This window comes from Fringilla coelebs, assembly GCF_963513975.1.
Source record: "Fringilla coelebs genome assembly, chromosome: 10".
In the NCBI taxonomy this organism is placed as follows: domain Eukaryota; kingdom Metazoa; phylum Chordata; class Aves; order Passeriformes; family Fringillidae; genus Fringilla; species Fringilla coelebs.
In genome coordinates, this window is record NC_140036.1 from 22,481,879 (window position 1) to 22,497,566 (window position 15,688).

General features: G+C 41.2%; 1 protein-coding gene across 3 annotated transcripts; it reads left to right on the plus strand.

Moving 5' to 3' along the window:
* Positions 1-94: 94 nt before the first annotated feature.
* PDCD10 (programmed cell death 10) lies at positions 95-14,731 on the plus strand. Of its 3 annotated transcripts, none has more exons than XM_084212523.1 (8): positions 95-239; positions 6,531-6,745; positions 7,335-7,388; positions 8,714-8,831; positions 9,470-9,596; positions 9,941-10,019; positions 10,337-10,419; positions 11,940-14,731. In XM_084212523.1, exons 2-8 carry the CDS (start codon positions 6,650-6,652, stop codon positions 12,019-12,021), a joined length of 639 nt encoding a protein of 212 aa, XP_084068649.1. In that variant the 5' UTR covers positions 95-239; positions 6,531-6,649; the 3' UTR covers positions 12,022-14,731. The 3 variants fall into 3 exon arrangements, with proteins under 3 accessions (XP_084068649.1, XP_084068651.1, XP_084068650.1); XM_084212525.1 differs by having other exon boundaries at positions 6,539-6,745; XM_084212524.1 differs by having other exon boundaries at positions 103-239; positions 6,536-6,745.
* Positions 14,732-15,688: the final 957 nt, after the last annotated feature.

The following is a 15,688-nucleotide window of genomic DNA, read 5'->3' on the forward strand; positions in this document are numbered from 1 at the left end:
CGCCCCGCCGAGCGCTCCCGCCCCCGCTCCGCTCGGCATTGTGGGGCTTGTGGTCGCGGAGGGCGGACTACGAGCCCCAGGGCCCCGCGCGCGGTTCCGGACAACGCCTGGTGTGTGGTAACACCGCGGATCTTCCTCCTCCTCCTGCTGCTCCTCCTGCTCCTCGCGGGCGCTTCCGGCGCGGCGGCGGCGGCGGCGAAGCCCCTCGGGAGCAGCGGGGGCTCGGCGGGCCGGGGCAGGTGAGGTGCCGAGCCCTGCCCTGCCCGGCTCTCGCGGGCTGGACGTGGGGCCCGCCGCGCCCTCCGGGGCTGCGAGCGGGTTGGCCGGGCTGAGGAAGCGGCTGAGGGCGGCCTCGCCGTGCGGGGAAGGTGCGCGGGGTGTCCCTTCCCCTCCCGGCCGGGCGGTGACCTCCTTCCTCCGGCCCTGAGGCAGCGCCGAGGGCTTGTCCTTCTCCCCGCCCTTCCCGCGGCCGCGGGGTTGGGGCCTGGCCCCGCTCCGGGGTTCCCGGCCTGGTGCTGGTTCGCTCGGCCCGGGCCCGGCAGGCGCAGGCCCGGATGTGTTTTATTTTTGTGTGTATTATTTTTAGCTCGTCCTCTCGGAGCGGAGCGCTGTCAGGTGGCTGCGGCGGGCAGGGAGAAAGGGCGCCTCGGCTCCTTCCCCCTTCTTGCGCCAGGGGAGGTGTAGGTTGAACATTAGGGAGAAATTATTCACAGAAAGGGTGATTAGACATCGGAATGGGCTGCCCTGGGAGGTGGTGGAGTCACCGTTCCTGGAGGTGTTTAAGGAGAGGCTGGACGTGGCAGTCGGTGCCATGGTCTGGTTGACAAGGTGGTGTTTGTTCAAAGGTCGGACTCGATGATCTTGGATGTCTTTTCCAGCCTGATTGATTCTGGGATACCTTCTCCGCAGGCTCCCCCCCGGCTGGGCCCCCCTTGGGGACTGAGCAGTCAGGGCAGCTGCTCAGGGCTGGGGTATCCCATTAAGTTGCTCACTGAACTGGTGAGTTTGGGTTGGTGTTTTTCCTGTAGCTCGCACATACCGGGTGGCTGAAACCTTGTGCTGTTCCTGTTATCAGAGGAACTAATTCTCCTCTGGTATTTGTTCACACATTGGAATGCATTTTTGTCCCTTTGGAACTGTGTCATACCCATTTGTGTTTGGGAAAGTAATGGCTTCACTTTCACATTCCCAAAGAGGTGAAAAAGAAAGAGAAATGGGGATATGTTGTTGTGGTTATATATTCCAACATTCTTGACCTGTTTCAGTTATGCTGTATAACAGTTCTGGTGTTGCTGACTGCTGGAACTGGAGCACAGGCTGTAGGGTCTCATGTGAGACGCACACTGGGTGTATTGGGACAGATTAAATCACTTCCATTTTGAAGTCCAGCAAAAGAACATGGAGTAATTATAAGCCTGACTTCAGGCTGGGCTTGGTTTTTGTTTTTTGAGTTGATATGGTTCTAAAAATAGACATCTTGGATTTATCACAGGTCTGTGTCATTTCTGAATTAGTCATAGAACTGCTCTTACAGAAATCAAATGCATAAGCAGTTCTGCTTTGCCAGAGTGAATTCCACTGCAGGTGACTGTTACATGTGTGTGGAGATGTTTGAAAACTGCATTTCTTTTGGTTTTGGGAGAGGCATTTGAAGACATTTTCAAACTTCAATACTATTTGCTGGTGACATTCCTTTTATTGACTCTGCAGTGAAACTATTTGGTGTAAGATTCAGCAGGATGTGGAATCAGTTCAGTATTGGATGCCATTAAAGTCTCTTTTTATCATTGCTGATTATAAAATACAGATTGTTATCCTAGTACTTGATCTGTATGCTAATCCCAGTGAATCCACCCATACTCAGTTTTAAAAAGAAGGAAAGTAATTCTGTATCTGAAACACAAAGCTTTGAAACTTTGTATCAAATAATCTAAGTTATACAGTGGGAAATAATTTCAATTGATAATTAAAATACGGTGGCAGGTAAGGTAACATCTGACCAAAAAAAGATGTGTGGATTAGGGTTCTTTTTTAATTCAAGTGACCATTAATGACAGAAACAGAGTTACCAAGACAGGTGTGGGGTGTGTATATAGTTAAAAGAGCAAATTCTGCAATTTTTTTTTTACTAACATAAACTTTACAACAGCAGTAGTAAATTATCTGCACTCCCTCCTCCCATGCACATTGCCCTTACATTTTGATTCAAGCTCTGCCTCTGAATTCAGGTGGAATTTATGCTGTTGTTTCCCTTCCCCCACTCTTTATTCCTGGACTTGAATGAATTTTTCTGGTAACTCAGGGGTCTCAGATTATGTTAAAGGCAAAACCTCTTCTTGAATCCTCCCTGCAAAAAGTGGAGCAGAACCTCTTGGCAGTAAGGTAGTCTTTTCTAGCAGGAATGGAGCTGTGATTTTTGCTAGAAGCCAACCACTGAAATAATAATATTTGTAATCACTGCCTTGGGCCTTGTCCCTCTGTAGTACTTTTCTAAAAAAGAATATTAATGTCTAAGCACTTCCCAGATCTAGGGTAGATGGAGCCTGGAGAAGGGAATAGAGACAACATCAGTGCAGAGGTAGATCTGCTGATGACAGAGCTGAAACCCTGCCAATTGATACCAAATCTTTCTGTTGGTTTAAAACTTGAAAAGTTGAAATCATGAAAGTCTGCTGTCTTTGCTTTAAGCACTGCTTCAGAAGATTGTGTTACACAAACACCTTTCTTTGATGGAAACCTCTTCAGCCTGGCCTAGGAGCAGGTGTGGGTTTGGGGAAGATCCTGCCTGCTGGAGTTAGTTACACATGGGGATGGTTGTGTTCTTATGAAGCAGCTCTGCTTGATTTAAGTGCATGGCCAAAAGTCTGTCAGTAAATGACACACATTAGAGAAAGCAAATTGTCACCTTAGACACTGACAATGGTGGTTGTACATGTGGGAAGTGTGGTGGTTTGTGCTCTTCACCCTTCTTGGCAGGAGTTGGGTTTTTGGGGTTTTTTTCTGCTAAAGTTCAGTTGAATGATTTAAAATGTCATTGGGTGGCTATGGGGGAATAGGCCTGTCAAAGAACCTTTCCAAATCTATTCCTCATCTAAAATATACCAGCTCTCTCCATGTTTGCTGACTGGCTGGGATCATATTTTAGTGCTGAGACTTAAAGGTTAGAATGTAAGATTTATCCTGTCAGTGAAAGCACATATTCCATGTTAGTGCATCTCTTGGAATCCAGCCTGGTGTGTTTGATGGGTCAGAACTGAGCAGTCAGGCTTGTATTAACTGTATTATTTTAGCACATTTGACAAATCCAGATACTGTTACAATTCCTGTGTCATTCTGTCCCTTCTCTCCCAGGACTCTCATTGCACACCCAGAGATTTGGGTCTGTGGGGTCCCTGTAACACAGAGGAGGATCAGGCTGACGCTCAGCTCAGTGTTTGGCAGTGTCCTGCTGCTTTCTCCTCATCTGCCCTCTCAGACCAATTAATGAGTTTGCCAGCAGAGTAACACCTTTTCTGCATCTTACAGTTTTCCAGGATTTTCTCAACTCTACCACTCCACTGTGGTGTCCTAATAATCACACTCTCATGGAATCTTATTCCACCTTTTTTAAGAATGTAAAATAAACCAGATGACAGATGAAACTAGGGTAAACTCCTCTCAAAGAAAAGGCTCTTTTGGGATTGGAGGAACTGAAGTTAAGCTGTTACAAGACACTGTCAGGAAGTCTGGCAGCTGTGCAGAGTTGCTTTTGATCACATCCTAAAAGAAATGCTGAAAGCTCCTTCTTTGCTGCTGATAATGTGCATTAAACTTTTTGAGTCAGACCATTTTGAAGGTTAGTGGACTCGCTGAGAATTGATCTAATTAGAACAGAAACTTCAGTTTTCTCGAGGATTTGGTCCCTAATCAGGATTGAGACCACCTTCAAGGGTGGGTATTTGGATGTGGTTTACTGCAGCTATGACAAACTGACTTTCAGTAACACAATGAACACAGAGTTTTTGTGAAGATAATTATTCTTTCTATTTAATACTAGCAAAGACTGAAGTGAAAAAGTTGCATCCAAAATATGTGAAGTTGATTCCTAACTGTAAAGATAAACAGTTTGAGAATTTTAGCAGTCAGGTCCTTCATGACACTGTGATGCTTCCTAGTGTATCTTCTGGAAAACAGGAAGATTTCTGAAATAATGAACAAGCAGTGTGATAAATTGAATATATTTCTTTTCATACCTTGGCAACAAAAGCATTTGGTGTTCTTAAATATTTCTTGTGTGCACATATATATAAACCCACCTCTTCAGTTGCAAAATTGGTATCCTTTGTGTTAATATAAATCCAAGTGTTGTAGTTTTTTTTTAGGAGTGTCAGTGTCTGGAAAAGGGGTAATAGATAATGTATAATTGTTTTTATATGAGGGTTTTAACTGTACCATGGATTAGTAACAATAGCTTATGGTTCTTCAGGAGAAAATGAGTTCTTCATGGTAGCTCACAGTGTAATAGGTTTTCATCATCATAAAAATCCATCATTTCACTTAGTATTTCCTTTTGTGTGTGTGTGGATACTGCTAACCCATAAAAACAAAGTAATTATATCTAATGGCGATTTTGTCCTTTTTTGCCCTTCTTCCTGTGATAAAAATCTTTTGGGTAGAACAATGTTCAGTGACCTGATTTAACTATTTAAGAAACTTACTCTGAGACTACAGATAAAAGCGTGCTATAAATTTATCCATGAATGCAGGTGGTGCTTGTCAGATGTGTGAGTGGACATTCACTGAACTTCCAGAAAGGAGGAATTCAACAGCAAAACAAGCAGATCTCCATCCAGCAGGGAATACACATGGATAATAAATGGGACAGCTTGTACCTGCAGTAGGGAGTGAAAACTTGTTCAGACAAGTTCCCTCCCCCCATGTGAGCAGACCTGGCATGAATTTATGTAACTGAAACAAGTTCTTGGGAAAACACTCAACTTTTTTGAGGATTGATGAATATTTGCTTGTATTCCTCCATGTTCTTGATAGCTGTAAAATACCAGGGGTGGGTGATAAAGTTGTGAGACCCCCTGATTATTGCAGTTCCATCCAGACCCCTTTCTCAAGTCTCAGGAATTCTTTTTTGGGGCTGGAGGAATCAGCTCATCTGTGGCACTTTGAGGCTTGAACAGCAGGAGGAACAAAGAGAGGTTTGGCAATGAGCAGTCCATGTTAGAAGACTTGTATAAAGTTTTTACTGTAATCATGTTGAATTTTTATTCAATTTTTACTGTTCACAAGAGAGATATGCACAAGATTTGTAGTCATCCAGTTTCTTCTCTGTGCTGACTGTAATGAGTAACAAATTTCACTTGTCTAATTATGGCTAAACAATTATAGATCTGCTCTGGACAAAAAATACCTGTTCTTTTGTTTAAACAGCCTGAAGATCTTTAGCCAGTGCACAGCATAATGAGGAGTATGGCTTGAAGAAATGTCTTGGCATGGTCTTAACCTGTTCATACTCTCAGGAAGTGATATTGATTGCTGGAGTAGTTTCTGCTGTTTCTTATCAATTCACTCTTTTCACTTCCTACTAAAATGTCAGTAAATTACATAGACATTCAAATGCCAGGTGTCTGGAGCTTGCTAGGAGAAAAAAATCCTTCCTCTAGTGCATTAAATCCTCCAAGCAAATCTAAAAATTAAAAAGCTTAATATCTTTCTTTTTATCTTTATTTCTGACTTGGACTTCAGGTCTTTAAACTCATATAAAATATTTTTTAAAGAATCTGGTTAATAGAAAATACAGCAGACTGGAGCAAGGGGTTTTTATCTACTGTAAGGTAACCTTTTTTCTTTTCCACATAATTTCTGGGTCTGAGCAGCCATCCTTCCATGATGGATATGATGAGCTGGGCTGGGTGGAGAACTTCCAAAACAGAGGTTCAGTTACTGGAACAATAATTTTCCGTTGAGTTAACATAGCTGGTGGCACACCCTGAGTGGAAACATGACTTCAGCTTATATAAAACCAAAGATGTAGTGTTCACGTTCAGATGGGTGGAAAGTAGGCACTGATCTCCAGCAGAATCACAGCTTGATGCATGTGCAAAAATATGGAGTATTTATAGGTAGTTTTAATAGTCACAATGCATCTGGATGAGCTTTGGGCTGCATGTAGTCCTTTCCAAGTTTTTCCTGGATGGGAGTTGTCAGGAACCTTATGCTGTTGCCTATGAGTGGCGGCAAGATTTTTGTAAATAGCACATAAAATCCCTGCTTTAAGGAGAATTGATTCCATAAGAACTTGAAGGGAAAAACACTTGGGGTAGCACCTTTTCTTTAAAATGCTCATTTAATAGATTTCAGTTAGAGTTTTGAAGTTACACCAAGTGGTCATTCCATGTTTACTTGACTCATGTAATCAGAGATCCCTGGTTTCTACACAGTAGAATTCACATTGATCTGTACCTTGTCATTTTTAGAACCTGTCCCTCTCGAGCATTTGTAATTGTGTGTTTGTTTTCTCTTTTCTCACACACCCTAAGGACAGTAGATTTCCCAAGTTCTTCAAGTATTCTTGCACAACGAGGAAAAAGAAGAGACATTTCAGTGAATGAGGAGTTTTTTGCTTCTATAGTGTTTTTCTTGAGAAGTGGCTCTTTGAATGAGGATGACAATGGAAGAGATGAAGAATGAAGCAGAGACCACTTCTATGGTTTCCATGCCTCTCTATGCTGTTATGTACCCTGTCTTTAATGAGGTGAGCTCCAGTTTACCTTGGAATGCAGTAATCCCCTTTATTTTGGGAAGTGAGGCCACAGTAACATGTTGTTCATCTTGGGAAAGCTTTGTCTAACATATCTCTCTCTGCATTGTTTCACCCTTCTTGCCATCAATAGTTTCATGCTCATCAAAGCTTGCTGGTTGTCTTGGTCCTTAGATTTTCTCTTACCTTTAACACAGGATTTTGACAAAAATGCTAGCTCTGGTATTCTCTGGCAGGAAATAGCACACAGTCAAACCTGTGAACAGCTTGATGCATTTTAATTTTACTTCTAATGGTTGTAATTTAATATTTGTTTTTCTATGAATATCAGAGATTGCCAAGATGTTCTCACAATCTTCTGTCAGACTTTTCCTGCAAAATACATCCAGTGATTTTTATTTTCGTTTGTGGGGGGAACTCTTTCCTTTGGGATTAACTTTATAGCATCTCTGAAGTGAGACCAGCAATTTGAAAGCTTCTGTCAATCCCCCTTTCCATTCTGCTTTATGGGGTAAGGTGTGATTACTTGACTTGTTTTGATAACAACAGAATGCTAATAATTAATTCTAAACTTTTATTGCAGCTAGAGAGAGTAAATCTGTCTGCAGCTCAGACACTGAGAGCAGCTTTTATTAAGGTGAGAAGTAACTTGCACTTAAAAATGGTTGTTTCAAAAGTAAGCTGTGTAAGATGAAGCTAAAAGGTCAGCTCTCTTGTTTCCTTGTCTTTTTATCTGAGACTTCATCCTTGATCCAATAGTCTAAAAATAAAGTGGACAATTGCATGAACTGGAAGTTTGAGATGTCTGCAGATGTCATGAGTAGAAATTTGAATGAGCAATTTTAAACAGACTCTTCTCTTGTCCGTATAGAACAAAAGCTTAAATGAGGCAGCAGTCAGTGAATAAATAATCAACTTAGTCTAAAACCCACAAGATTTGTAGAATAGGCTCTCATGAACAATAGGCACGTAGAAGACTTTGAAATTGGTTTACAAAGTGAGTGGTAATGGGATTTTTTTGCGGATGAAGTTCAGTGTTTGTGTAGAAATCCAGCAGTAAATGGAAAAAAAAAAAGATTCTTCTGACTTTTCCATCGTATTCCTAAGGAGTGAAAATACAGACATTCCTTTACATTGCTTTATTGAAGTGGTGATCTTTTCAAATATTGAAAGAAAATAATGGCAGGTATGACATATCTGAGCTGTGCAAATCTGGGATACTTCCCTGTTCCTGCACTTAAATCTAAATGTACCTTGATGGGCTGAAGTCTCAAAGTGAGCTCCTACAAGTGTGGGCTGGTTTTGTGTGTTCTCACAATTGGTGGGAAGGAGCTAAGCTGGATGCAAATAATGTTAAACTGAGATGTTGGTAAAAACGGTATTGCCAGCTAAAAAACCCACAGAGGCTCATTTTTCTTCCACGCAGAGCAGTTTTCTGGTAGCAGCACAGGTGATGTGAACAGCTCCAGTGGTAATCCAGCTCTGTACTTAGATATGTCATCAATCAAAAGCTGGGTTTTTTCTGAAAGAGCAATTCCCAGATGATGTCTGAGCATATGATGTGATTCATGAGAGGCACATTTATAAATGTCATGGGGAAGGTGGGGGAGTAGCACCTGTGCTGGAGTGAGTTAAATTCCAGGGGATACCATATCTTTGTCTCAAAGCTTGGTGTTTATGAAAATATAACAGAGACATTTATTAAAACCTTTCTTACTCAAATTAAAATGAGTGCAAGGGCTTATTGGAAAAGTTGCTTATACAAAACCAGTGATGTAATCCAAGAAAAATTAATTTTGTAGTGGAAAAATGTTTTTAATGTAATCTACTGGTCTAAAGCCATTAGACATTCAAAATTCTAGCAAACTCCTGCAGTATCTGAAGTAATTCACATGAAAATCTTGGTGCTTGCAATGTCCAGGTGTTGCATATTTAAAAATATAAAATTTCTCTGCTTTACAGGCTGAAAAAGAAAATCCAGGTCTTACACAGGACATCATCATGAAAATTCTGGAGAAGAAAAGTGTGGATGTGAATTTCACAGAGTCTCTTCTGCGTATGGCAGCTGATGATGTAGAAGGTAATAAAACCTGTGTTGGATAACTGTATTTTTAATTACACTGTTAACTAGGAACATGCAGTTCTCTATTTCTTTTTTTTTCAGAAGAGATTATTTGTTTCTTAGTAGAATTTTTTCAGCATGGTAGAAGAAAATTTGTATTTTTGAATACTGCCACTGGAGAAATGAAATCTCCCTGAAAACCACACTTGACTAATAAGAGAAGGAAAGAAAGGAAATGAATGTTCAGAACTATGTTTTTATGGGTGCATTGTTCACCTTTTGCAATGCTAACAACCAGGAAAAGGCAAATATGGAGTATAACATCCTCTTTTTTTTTCCTACTTCAAATTAAAAGCAGCAGTTACACTGTCACAGAAGGAGAATATACTGCAGCCTTTAAGTTATTTTAATACTGAATTTGATGACTTTAATGTCTCAAATAAAGTAAGATGGGCTCTTTTTCCACCATGCAATAATGAAGGTGATTCTTGCACTGTCCTGATTCACACAGGGGTTATTCACTGCAGCTCTCTGCTCGTGGCTGTTTCTGTGCTGTTCACCCTGGCAATCCTGCTGCATGTTTTGTCGTGTTTTTAGCTGTCACTGCTGACTTGAGGACAAACTAATGGTGGTTTTGAATATGTTCTTTTTGCCAGAGTATATGATTGAAAGACCTGAACCTGAATTCCAAGATCTTAATGAAAAGGCACGAGCACTTAAACAGATTCTTAGTAAGATTCCAGATGAGATCAATGACAGAGTGAGGTTTCTTCAGACAATCAAGTAAGTACAATATGATGGATTTTGCTGCAGGTTGAGAGGTCAAACTTACTGTATTTAGGCCTGAATGTTGAAATTCTGTAGATGTAGCAGCATTGTTCCCATTTCCAGGGAGCCTTGATCCCACTTAGAAGTGATGAGGATGATATTTGACCAAACTTGCTGGTTCCAAGGCTGAATTCCCAGGATGCTGCTGTGGCTCTCTGCATTTGGTCTCCTCCATCACGTCTGACACTTCCTCTGTGTAGACTGCCCTGAGAAATACTTGACTGCTAGAAAGGGATTCAATTCCAGCATTTCATGGCATCTCCTGAGGATATTGAAATTCTCTTTTTCTTGCCCAACAGGGACATTGCAAGTGCAATAAAGGAGCTCCTTGACACAGTAAATAATGTCTTCAAGAAATACCAGTACCAGAACCGGCGGGTACGTGCACCAGCTCTTCATCCAGTATTTCTAGTAGCAGCACAAGAGGCATCCATCCTTTGCATCCAAGGATGAACAGCAGAGCTTAGCTGGTCAATGAAACCATTCTTTAACAACAGAGTGGTTGTATGATAGGTCTCAGGAATTCTAGAGAAAATAATTATTCCTCTTTGTTTCTTCTAAAGAAAAAAAAACAACAAAATTTTTATTCCCGATGTAAAATTAATTAATTTTCTGATCAGTTTAACCTCAAGTTTCTCACTGTACCCAGAAGTACATGAACTAAGACTCTGTTCCTGTTGTTTTTGTTTTTGTAGGCACTTGAGCACCAAAAGAAAGAGTTTGTAAAATACTCCAAAAGTTTCAGTGATACTCTGAAAACCTATTTTAAAGATGGAAAGTAAGTATGCTTTTGTCCTGTTGTTTCAACGATTTACATAATGACTAACAGGAAAATAGGACAAGCATAAGCTGCCTTTTTTAGGAGTTGCCTAATTATTTCCTTACCTGTGTCCTCTCATTACCATGGCTGCTTTAAAATGCTGTTTCTTTGCCTTTGAGGAAAGGGAAAATTGTTAAATTCACCACCGTGTAACACCCATGTGTGGTGTGAGTTTTGAATTTGAAATAGAAGTTCAGTTTCCTGGCCCTGTGTGGGTTTTCTCAGTGCATATACAAGGACAAAGAAATTATGGATTTTTTTTTTTTGAGAAAAGTAATTTACCTATTTGAAGTATCATTTGCAAATACAAAACATCTGTGCAGGGTTCTCTTTGATTTACATTTTTATTGGCCTTTCTTTATAGACCCTCACAATATTGGAATGATTCAGCTGAATCTTTTTCTAGCTGAGCATTTTAGCCCTCAAACGGAGTCTTTTTCCAGGTCTTCACCTTGTGTTTTACAGTCACTATTCCTGTAAAATTCACTGTAGTGATTCTTTTGGAGGATGAGTGAATCCCCCTCAGATTCTGACAGTGCCAAAGTGTTCTGTTTTAAAGATGGAACCAACTTTGATGTCAGCTCTTGTTGAGCTTGGCAAAGGCTGAGAGCACCCAGGAGATGGTGCATTACTAAAGGAGAGAAAAGTCTTGAGACCAGCTGGGAGTACAGTACTGCTCCCATCAAAGCATTCTTGTTTTTCTCTCCTTTCCCTGAAATTGGGGCTAAATTTGATACCAAAATGAGAAGTTTAGGCTTTAGTAGCTTTGATTCCTGGATAGAAGTACTGTGTGTTCTGGGCTTAAGCTTAAAGTAAGTGTGTTAATTATTTGCAGTAGTGTAAGAAATTCCATCATGTATTTCCCATCCTTGGGAAGTCAGGAGGAATTTCTGTCTGAGCTGCACATGGGGTGAGATCCCTGCTCCCCCCAGCACTAAACACAAGCTGTGCTCAGACGTCATTCCTGAGCTCAAAAATTCAGTGACCCCACACCTTTCTGTGCAGAAAGGTAACTAAAATAGTGTGTTGCTGTCACATGTGGGCACGTTTAGTATTCCTTGAGGGAAGAGTTGCCAATTCTGGAATTCCTGGGGGGGTGAAGAGCTCAGCTTTGGAAAGGTGTTTAACAGTCAGAGTCAGAAAATGGCTGTGACCTTAAAGATCATCTGGTTCCAAGCCCCAGTCATCTGCTCCATGGTTTTCCCTTGGTTATCTGAATCCCAGAAGGAAAGGATTGAGACGTCAGTGATGATAGAGAGCCAAATTCTTTTTAAATTCCTGCCAAATCAACACAGCCTTCCTGGGATTAGCTATGCAAATGAGGCTGGCTGGCTGCCAGCAGGGAGCTTCAGGTAGGTCAGCACAGGGTGGAACATCCCTGTGCTTCCAATTCTCCAAGCCCAGGTGCCAATGACGCTGGGTTTCTCCGCTGCCGTGTTTCTAGAAGTGTCTGAAGCAATATTCTTCTCTTTCCACAGGGCAATAAACGTGTTCATAAGTGCCAACCGACTAATTCATCAAACCAACTTGATACTCCAGACCTTCAAAACTGTGGCCTGAAAACTGTATATGTTGAGAGTTGTACTTTTCAATGGTGGCTAGGGTACCTTTATATGTAAATTTTAAAGTTTTGACTGTATAAATTATCAGCCCCTCCCGAGGGGCCTAATGCAGGATTTTGAATGGGATTATTGCCATCTTACACCATATTTTTGTAAAACATTGTAGCTTAATCATAATCTCACAAGAAAGATTTTGCATCACTTTTTGCTATTATCATTCTTTTCAGAATTATAAGCCAAAAGAATTTACGCCTTAATGTGTCATTATGTAACATTCCTTACAAGAATTGTAAATATTTGGTGTTCTGTTTCTGACATTTTAACTTGAAAGCGGAAGAACGTCAAGATTATGTATTTAACAATATTGGTGGCAAATATTCAATAAATAGTTTACATCTGTTAGACTGTCTTTTTGTATGTGAACAAAAGTGCATAACTCATCTTTCTAGAACTGCAGAACATTCATTCAATAGAAAAAGAAATTAAAATTATTTGGGTGCTTAAAGCTACCGGGAGTTCAAATCAGTGTAAAATGAGGGGTTTTCCTTAGAACTGAGATTTTGGCTGTTATCTAGACCAGAATATCAGAATAATTATATTAAAATGTCTTTGAGAAAGTAATAAATAAACCCAGAAGTGAGATGTGCTTTTGTTTTTGATAGAAACTAGATCTCACTTCTTTCTTAGTCTTCAGTTAGTGGCGAGTTAACAGGTTTTTTTACTCCTAGGCTTTTCCAAGGTTTGGAGCACAGGTTTATTTGAAATATATGCAGCAAAGATTGAATTTAAAACTATTCAGATAAGTGGGTTTGAATTTGACCCCTTTGGGAGGGAGGAGGATTGGAGCTAGAACTCTTCCAGGTAGCACTAGTGATATCTATACTATGCATGCCATAAGGCAACTTTGTTTTTTCAGGGAATTGAAATCATGTGAGACCTCGACTGACAAGCCTTGGCTGTGTAGATGGTTAAGAGCTGCTGCTGGACAGGTGGAAATTTTCTCTTTGCGATTTCCTGGTGATGTTTCACAAGTTCTGATGAATCCCTTGGAAGTGCACCTCGAGCTGATTTGGAAGTAGAATAAACCTCTGGAAGTTTGCAAAATCTGTGGCCATTACTAGGAAGTTTAGGGAAGAATGTGAAGCAGCTTCTGAAAGCTGTTGCAGGAGGAGCACTCCAGGCTGAAAGAGCACAATTGCTCCAGAACTATTCCTTGTTTGGCTCTAAATGGTGAAGAAAAGGTCCCTGCAGATTGTCTGGCACACTGGCCTGGTGCTGTACTGCTCATCTGGGGCAAGTGCCTTATCCCAGGTACAACCGCTGGGTCCTTGCATTTGCTGATCTGAAAGGATCAAAAAGGGGGGAAATGCAGACTGCAGCCTCCCAAATAGCACTGGATGTTCTGCTGTCTATTTGTGCATGGAATTGTTTCCTTGATGAGAGCACTGACTGTAGTCAAATAGAACAATGTGAAGGAGAGTATTGTGTAAAAATGAGTTCTTTGGGAATGTATGTTGTGCAATTTTCGGTTACACATAGAGCTATAAGCAGGACGTGGTCCTTAAAGCTTGCTGGTCAGCCTGTTCTCTGTTCTGACAGTGGTGTCTCGTGTCCTTAGCAAAGTGAGCTTAGTAAAGGGATGCAGAATCAATTTATAGTTCAAACTTTCTGCTATTTCTTAAAGCTTGGCCTGCTGAACTGTCATTTTTTGGCAAGTGGTAGAAGAACAGCAATGTTCGAGCTGACAAAATTAGAGTGATATTTAATTTGCATCTTTGCATTCTGTAACTAAAAGGTTTGAGTAGTCTCCTTGTGGGTGATTCTCAGTTAAGTCGTAGCTCCAGAGGGCTTCATGAAGATCCACGAGTCAGGGAGAGGGAAGGGAAAGGCCCCTGGAGTTTGTGATACTTCATCTGTCTTGGAAAGAGTGTTTGGTACTGGAGAGGCTGCAGCAGTGGCTGTGGAGAGAGAGAAACACAAAAGATTGGATTGTGGTTTATGAATTGGACCTGATTCCCATAATGTTCTGAGATTTCTCTATTTTCTTGGATTGAGCAGGACAGTAATTAGTGCTGGCAATCATAAGTTGAATGAGACCATGTCTATGTCTATGGCTGGTAAAAAATACTTATAAAAAATCCACCTTGGACTTGTGTCCCACACAAGCTGCTGTGTTATGTCCTGCCAGTTGGTTCCTTGTCAAATCAGAGGCTTTTTCATCGAGAAATGAACTATTCCTGTTCATCAGTTCTTCCCAAAACCTTTATTGGGTAAAAGGTACCAAATACAGGGCTAAGCTTCAGGTTGTCTGGCCAATGTGTTCTGTTTTATTTATAACCTCATTGTGATTTCTATATGTTACCCTTCAAAGTAATGGAAAATTATTCATTGTAACCAATGTCTGGTAATGGGAAAACTTGAAAACGTGTCTTCAGGTCACACTCTTCTGTTGTGTGCAGTGAATCCATATCTAGTGGTCTTATAAACCTTTCTTTTCCACTGAATATGAGCTGGGACATATGTCTGTCAAATTTTATTGTGGTTTTGCACTTTATTATTCAAGTTACCTGAGTAGCTAAAAGATAAGTTTCTCTTGAGGATTTCTGATACAGCAGTTAGTGTTGCAAAATGCTCTTAGAGAATTTCTGCTGTGAATGTGGGTTATAACTGCTATGATAATGTTAAGATACAGAAAACCAATCTAATAAACAAAATAAAACTTTGTATATTTGTTAATGAAGCAAAGAACCGTCTTAATCACTTGTTTTGATTTTCCTCAGCCTATAAAGAAGTGAAGAAAAGCTTAGGCTGGCTTGTTTTTGGCTGGAAGTTTAATCCTGATCCCCAGATTTGTGTCCAAGTCTGTGGGAGGTGCCAGGTGCCCAGCTCAGAGCAAGGTTTGTCTTGAGCTGAGGGGAAGTGGTGAGTATGAAATCTCACAGTGTCCTGGTGTCAGACCTTCCTTGGCTCCAGCCAGCACGAGCAGATAGTGTCAGTCTGGATTAAACATGATCTTATCTGGATCACCACCAAAGTGCTCCTTCTAAAGTGCTGTTCAGATCTCACACTGTGTGTCCAGGGTAGCCTGGTTTGTTCTGCAGGTGTTACCTCCTCATTTTACACAGGCTCTGCCTCTCTCACTTGGGTGGGGAAGGAAAGGAAGGTTGTCAAGACAAACTTGCCACAAATCTAAGCTTTAGATTGCTACATTTATTTGATTTCCCCTTCAGACTGGAGTAATGTTTGCAATGGTAATAACTGCACTGGGCACAGCAGTGATTATCCCTTGCCCTTGGAGGAGGCCCTGGTTGTTCTGCCTGAGAATCTTGCTTTGTCCTGCTCAGCCTGGCTCATCTTCCCCCAGGACTGCCCTTCTGGGGAAGCACTGCAGGCAGAGTGTGCTGGGAGCTGTGGGAGCTCCCTGAGCTCTGCCTGATCATCCTGGGCACTGGCACTCTTCATTCCTTTGCTTTTCCTCACACACATCTGGGCTGGTGCTGCTTTTGAAAGAGAACTGTAGGGAAAGGGGTTCCCTAGCAGCAGCCTTGGTGCTAAAAAACAGGACTGAAAAGAAGCTCCAGGGTCATTTGGCTTCTCTTACAGAAGTTAAAAGATACTGGAGAATGTTGGTCCTAAATCTGCCCAGCTCTATTTTAAAGCCAGCT

What these genes read in the sequence shown, in the direction of transcription:
- PDCD10 (XM_084212523.1), top strand. Translation starts at nt 6,650, where the DNA reads ATGAGGATGACAATGGAAGAGATGAAGAATGAAGCAGAGACCACTTCT. An exon ending in ACCAGTACCAGAACCGGCGG is followed by an intron (nt 10,020 to 10,336) that starts GTACGTGCACCA and finishes TTGTTTTTGTAG; the next exon opens with GCACTTGAGCACCAAAAGAA. An exon ending in ACCTATTTTAAAGATGGAAA is followed by an intron (nt 10,420 to 11,939) that starts GTAAGTATGCTT and finishes CTCTTTCCACAG; the next exon opens with GGCAATAAACGTGTTCATAA.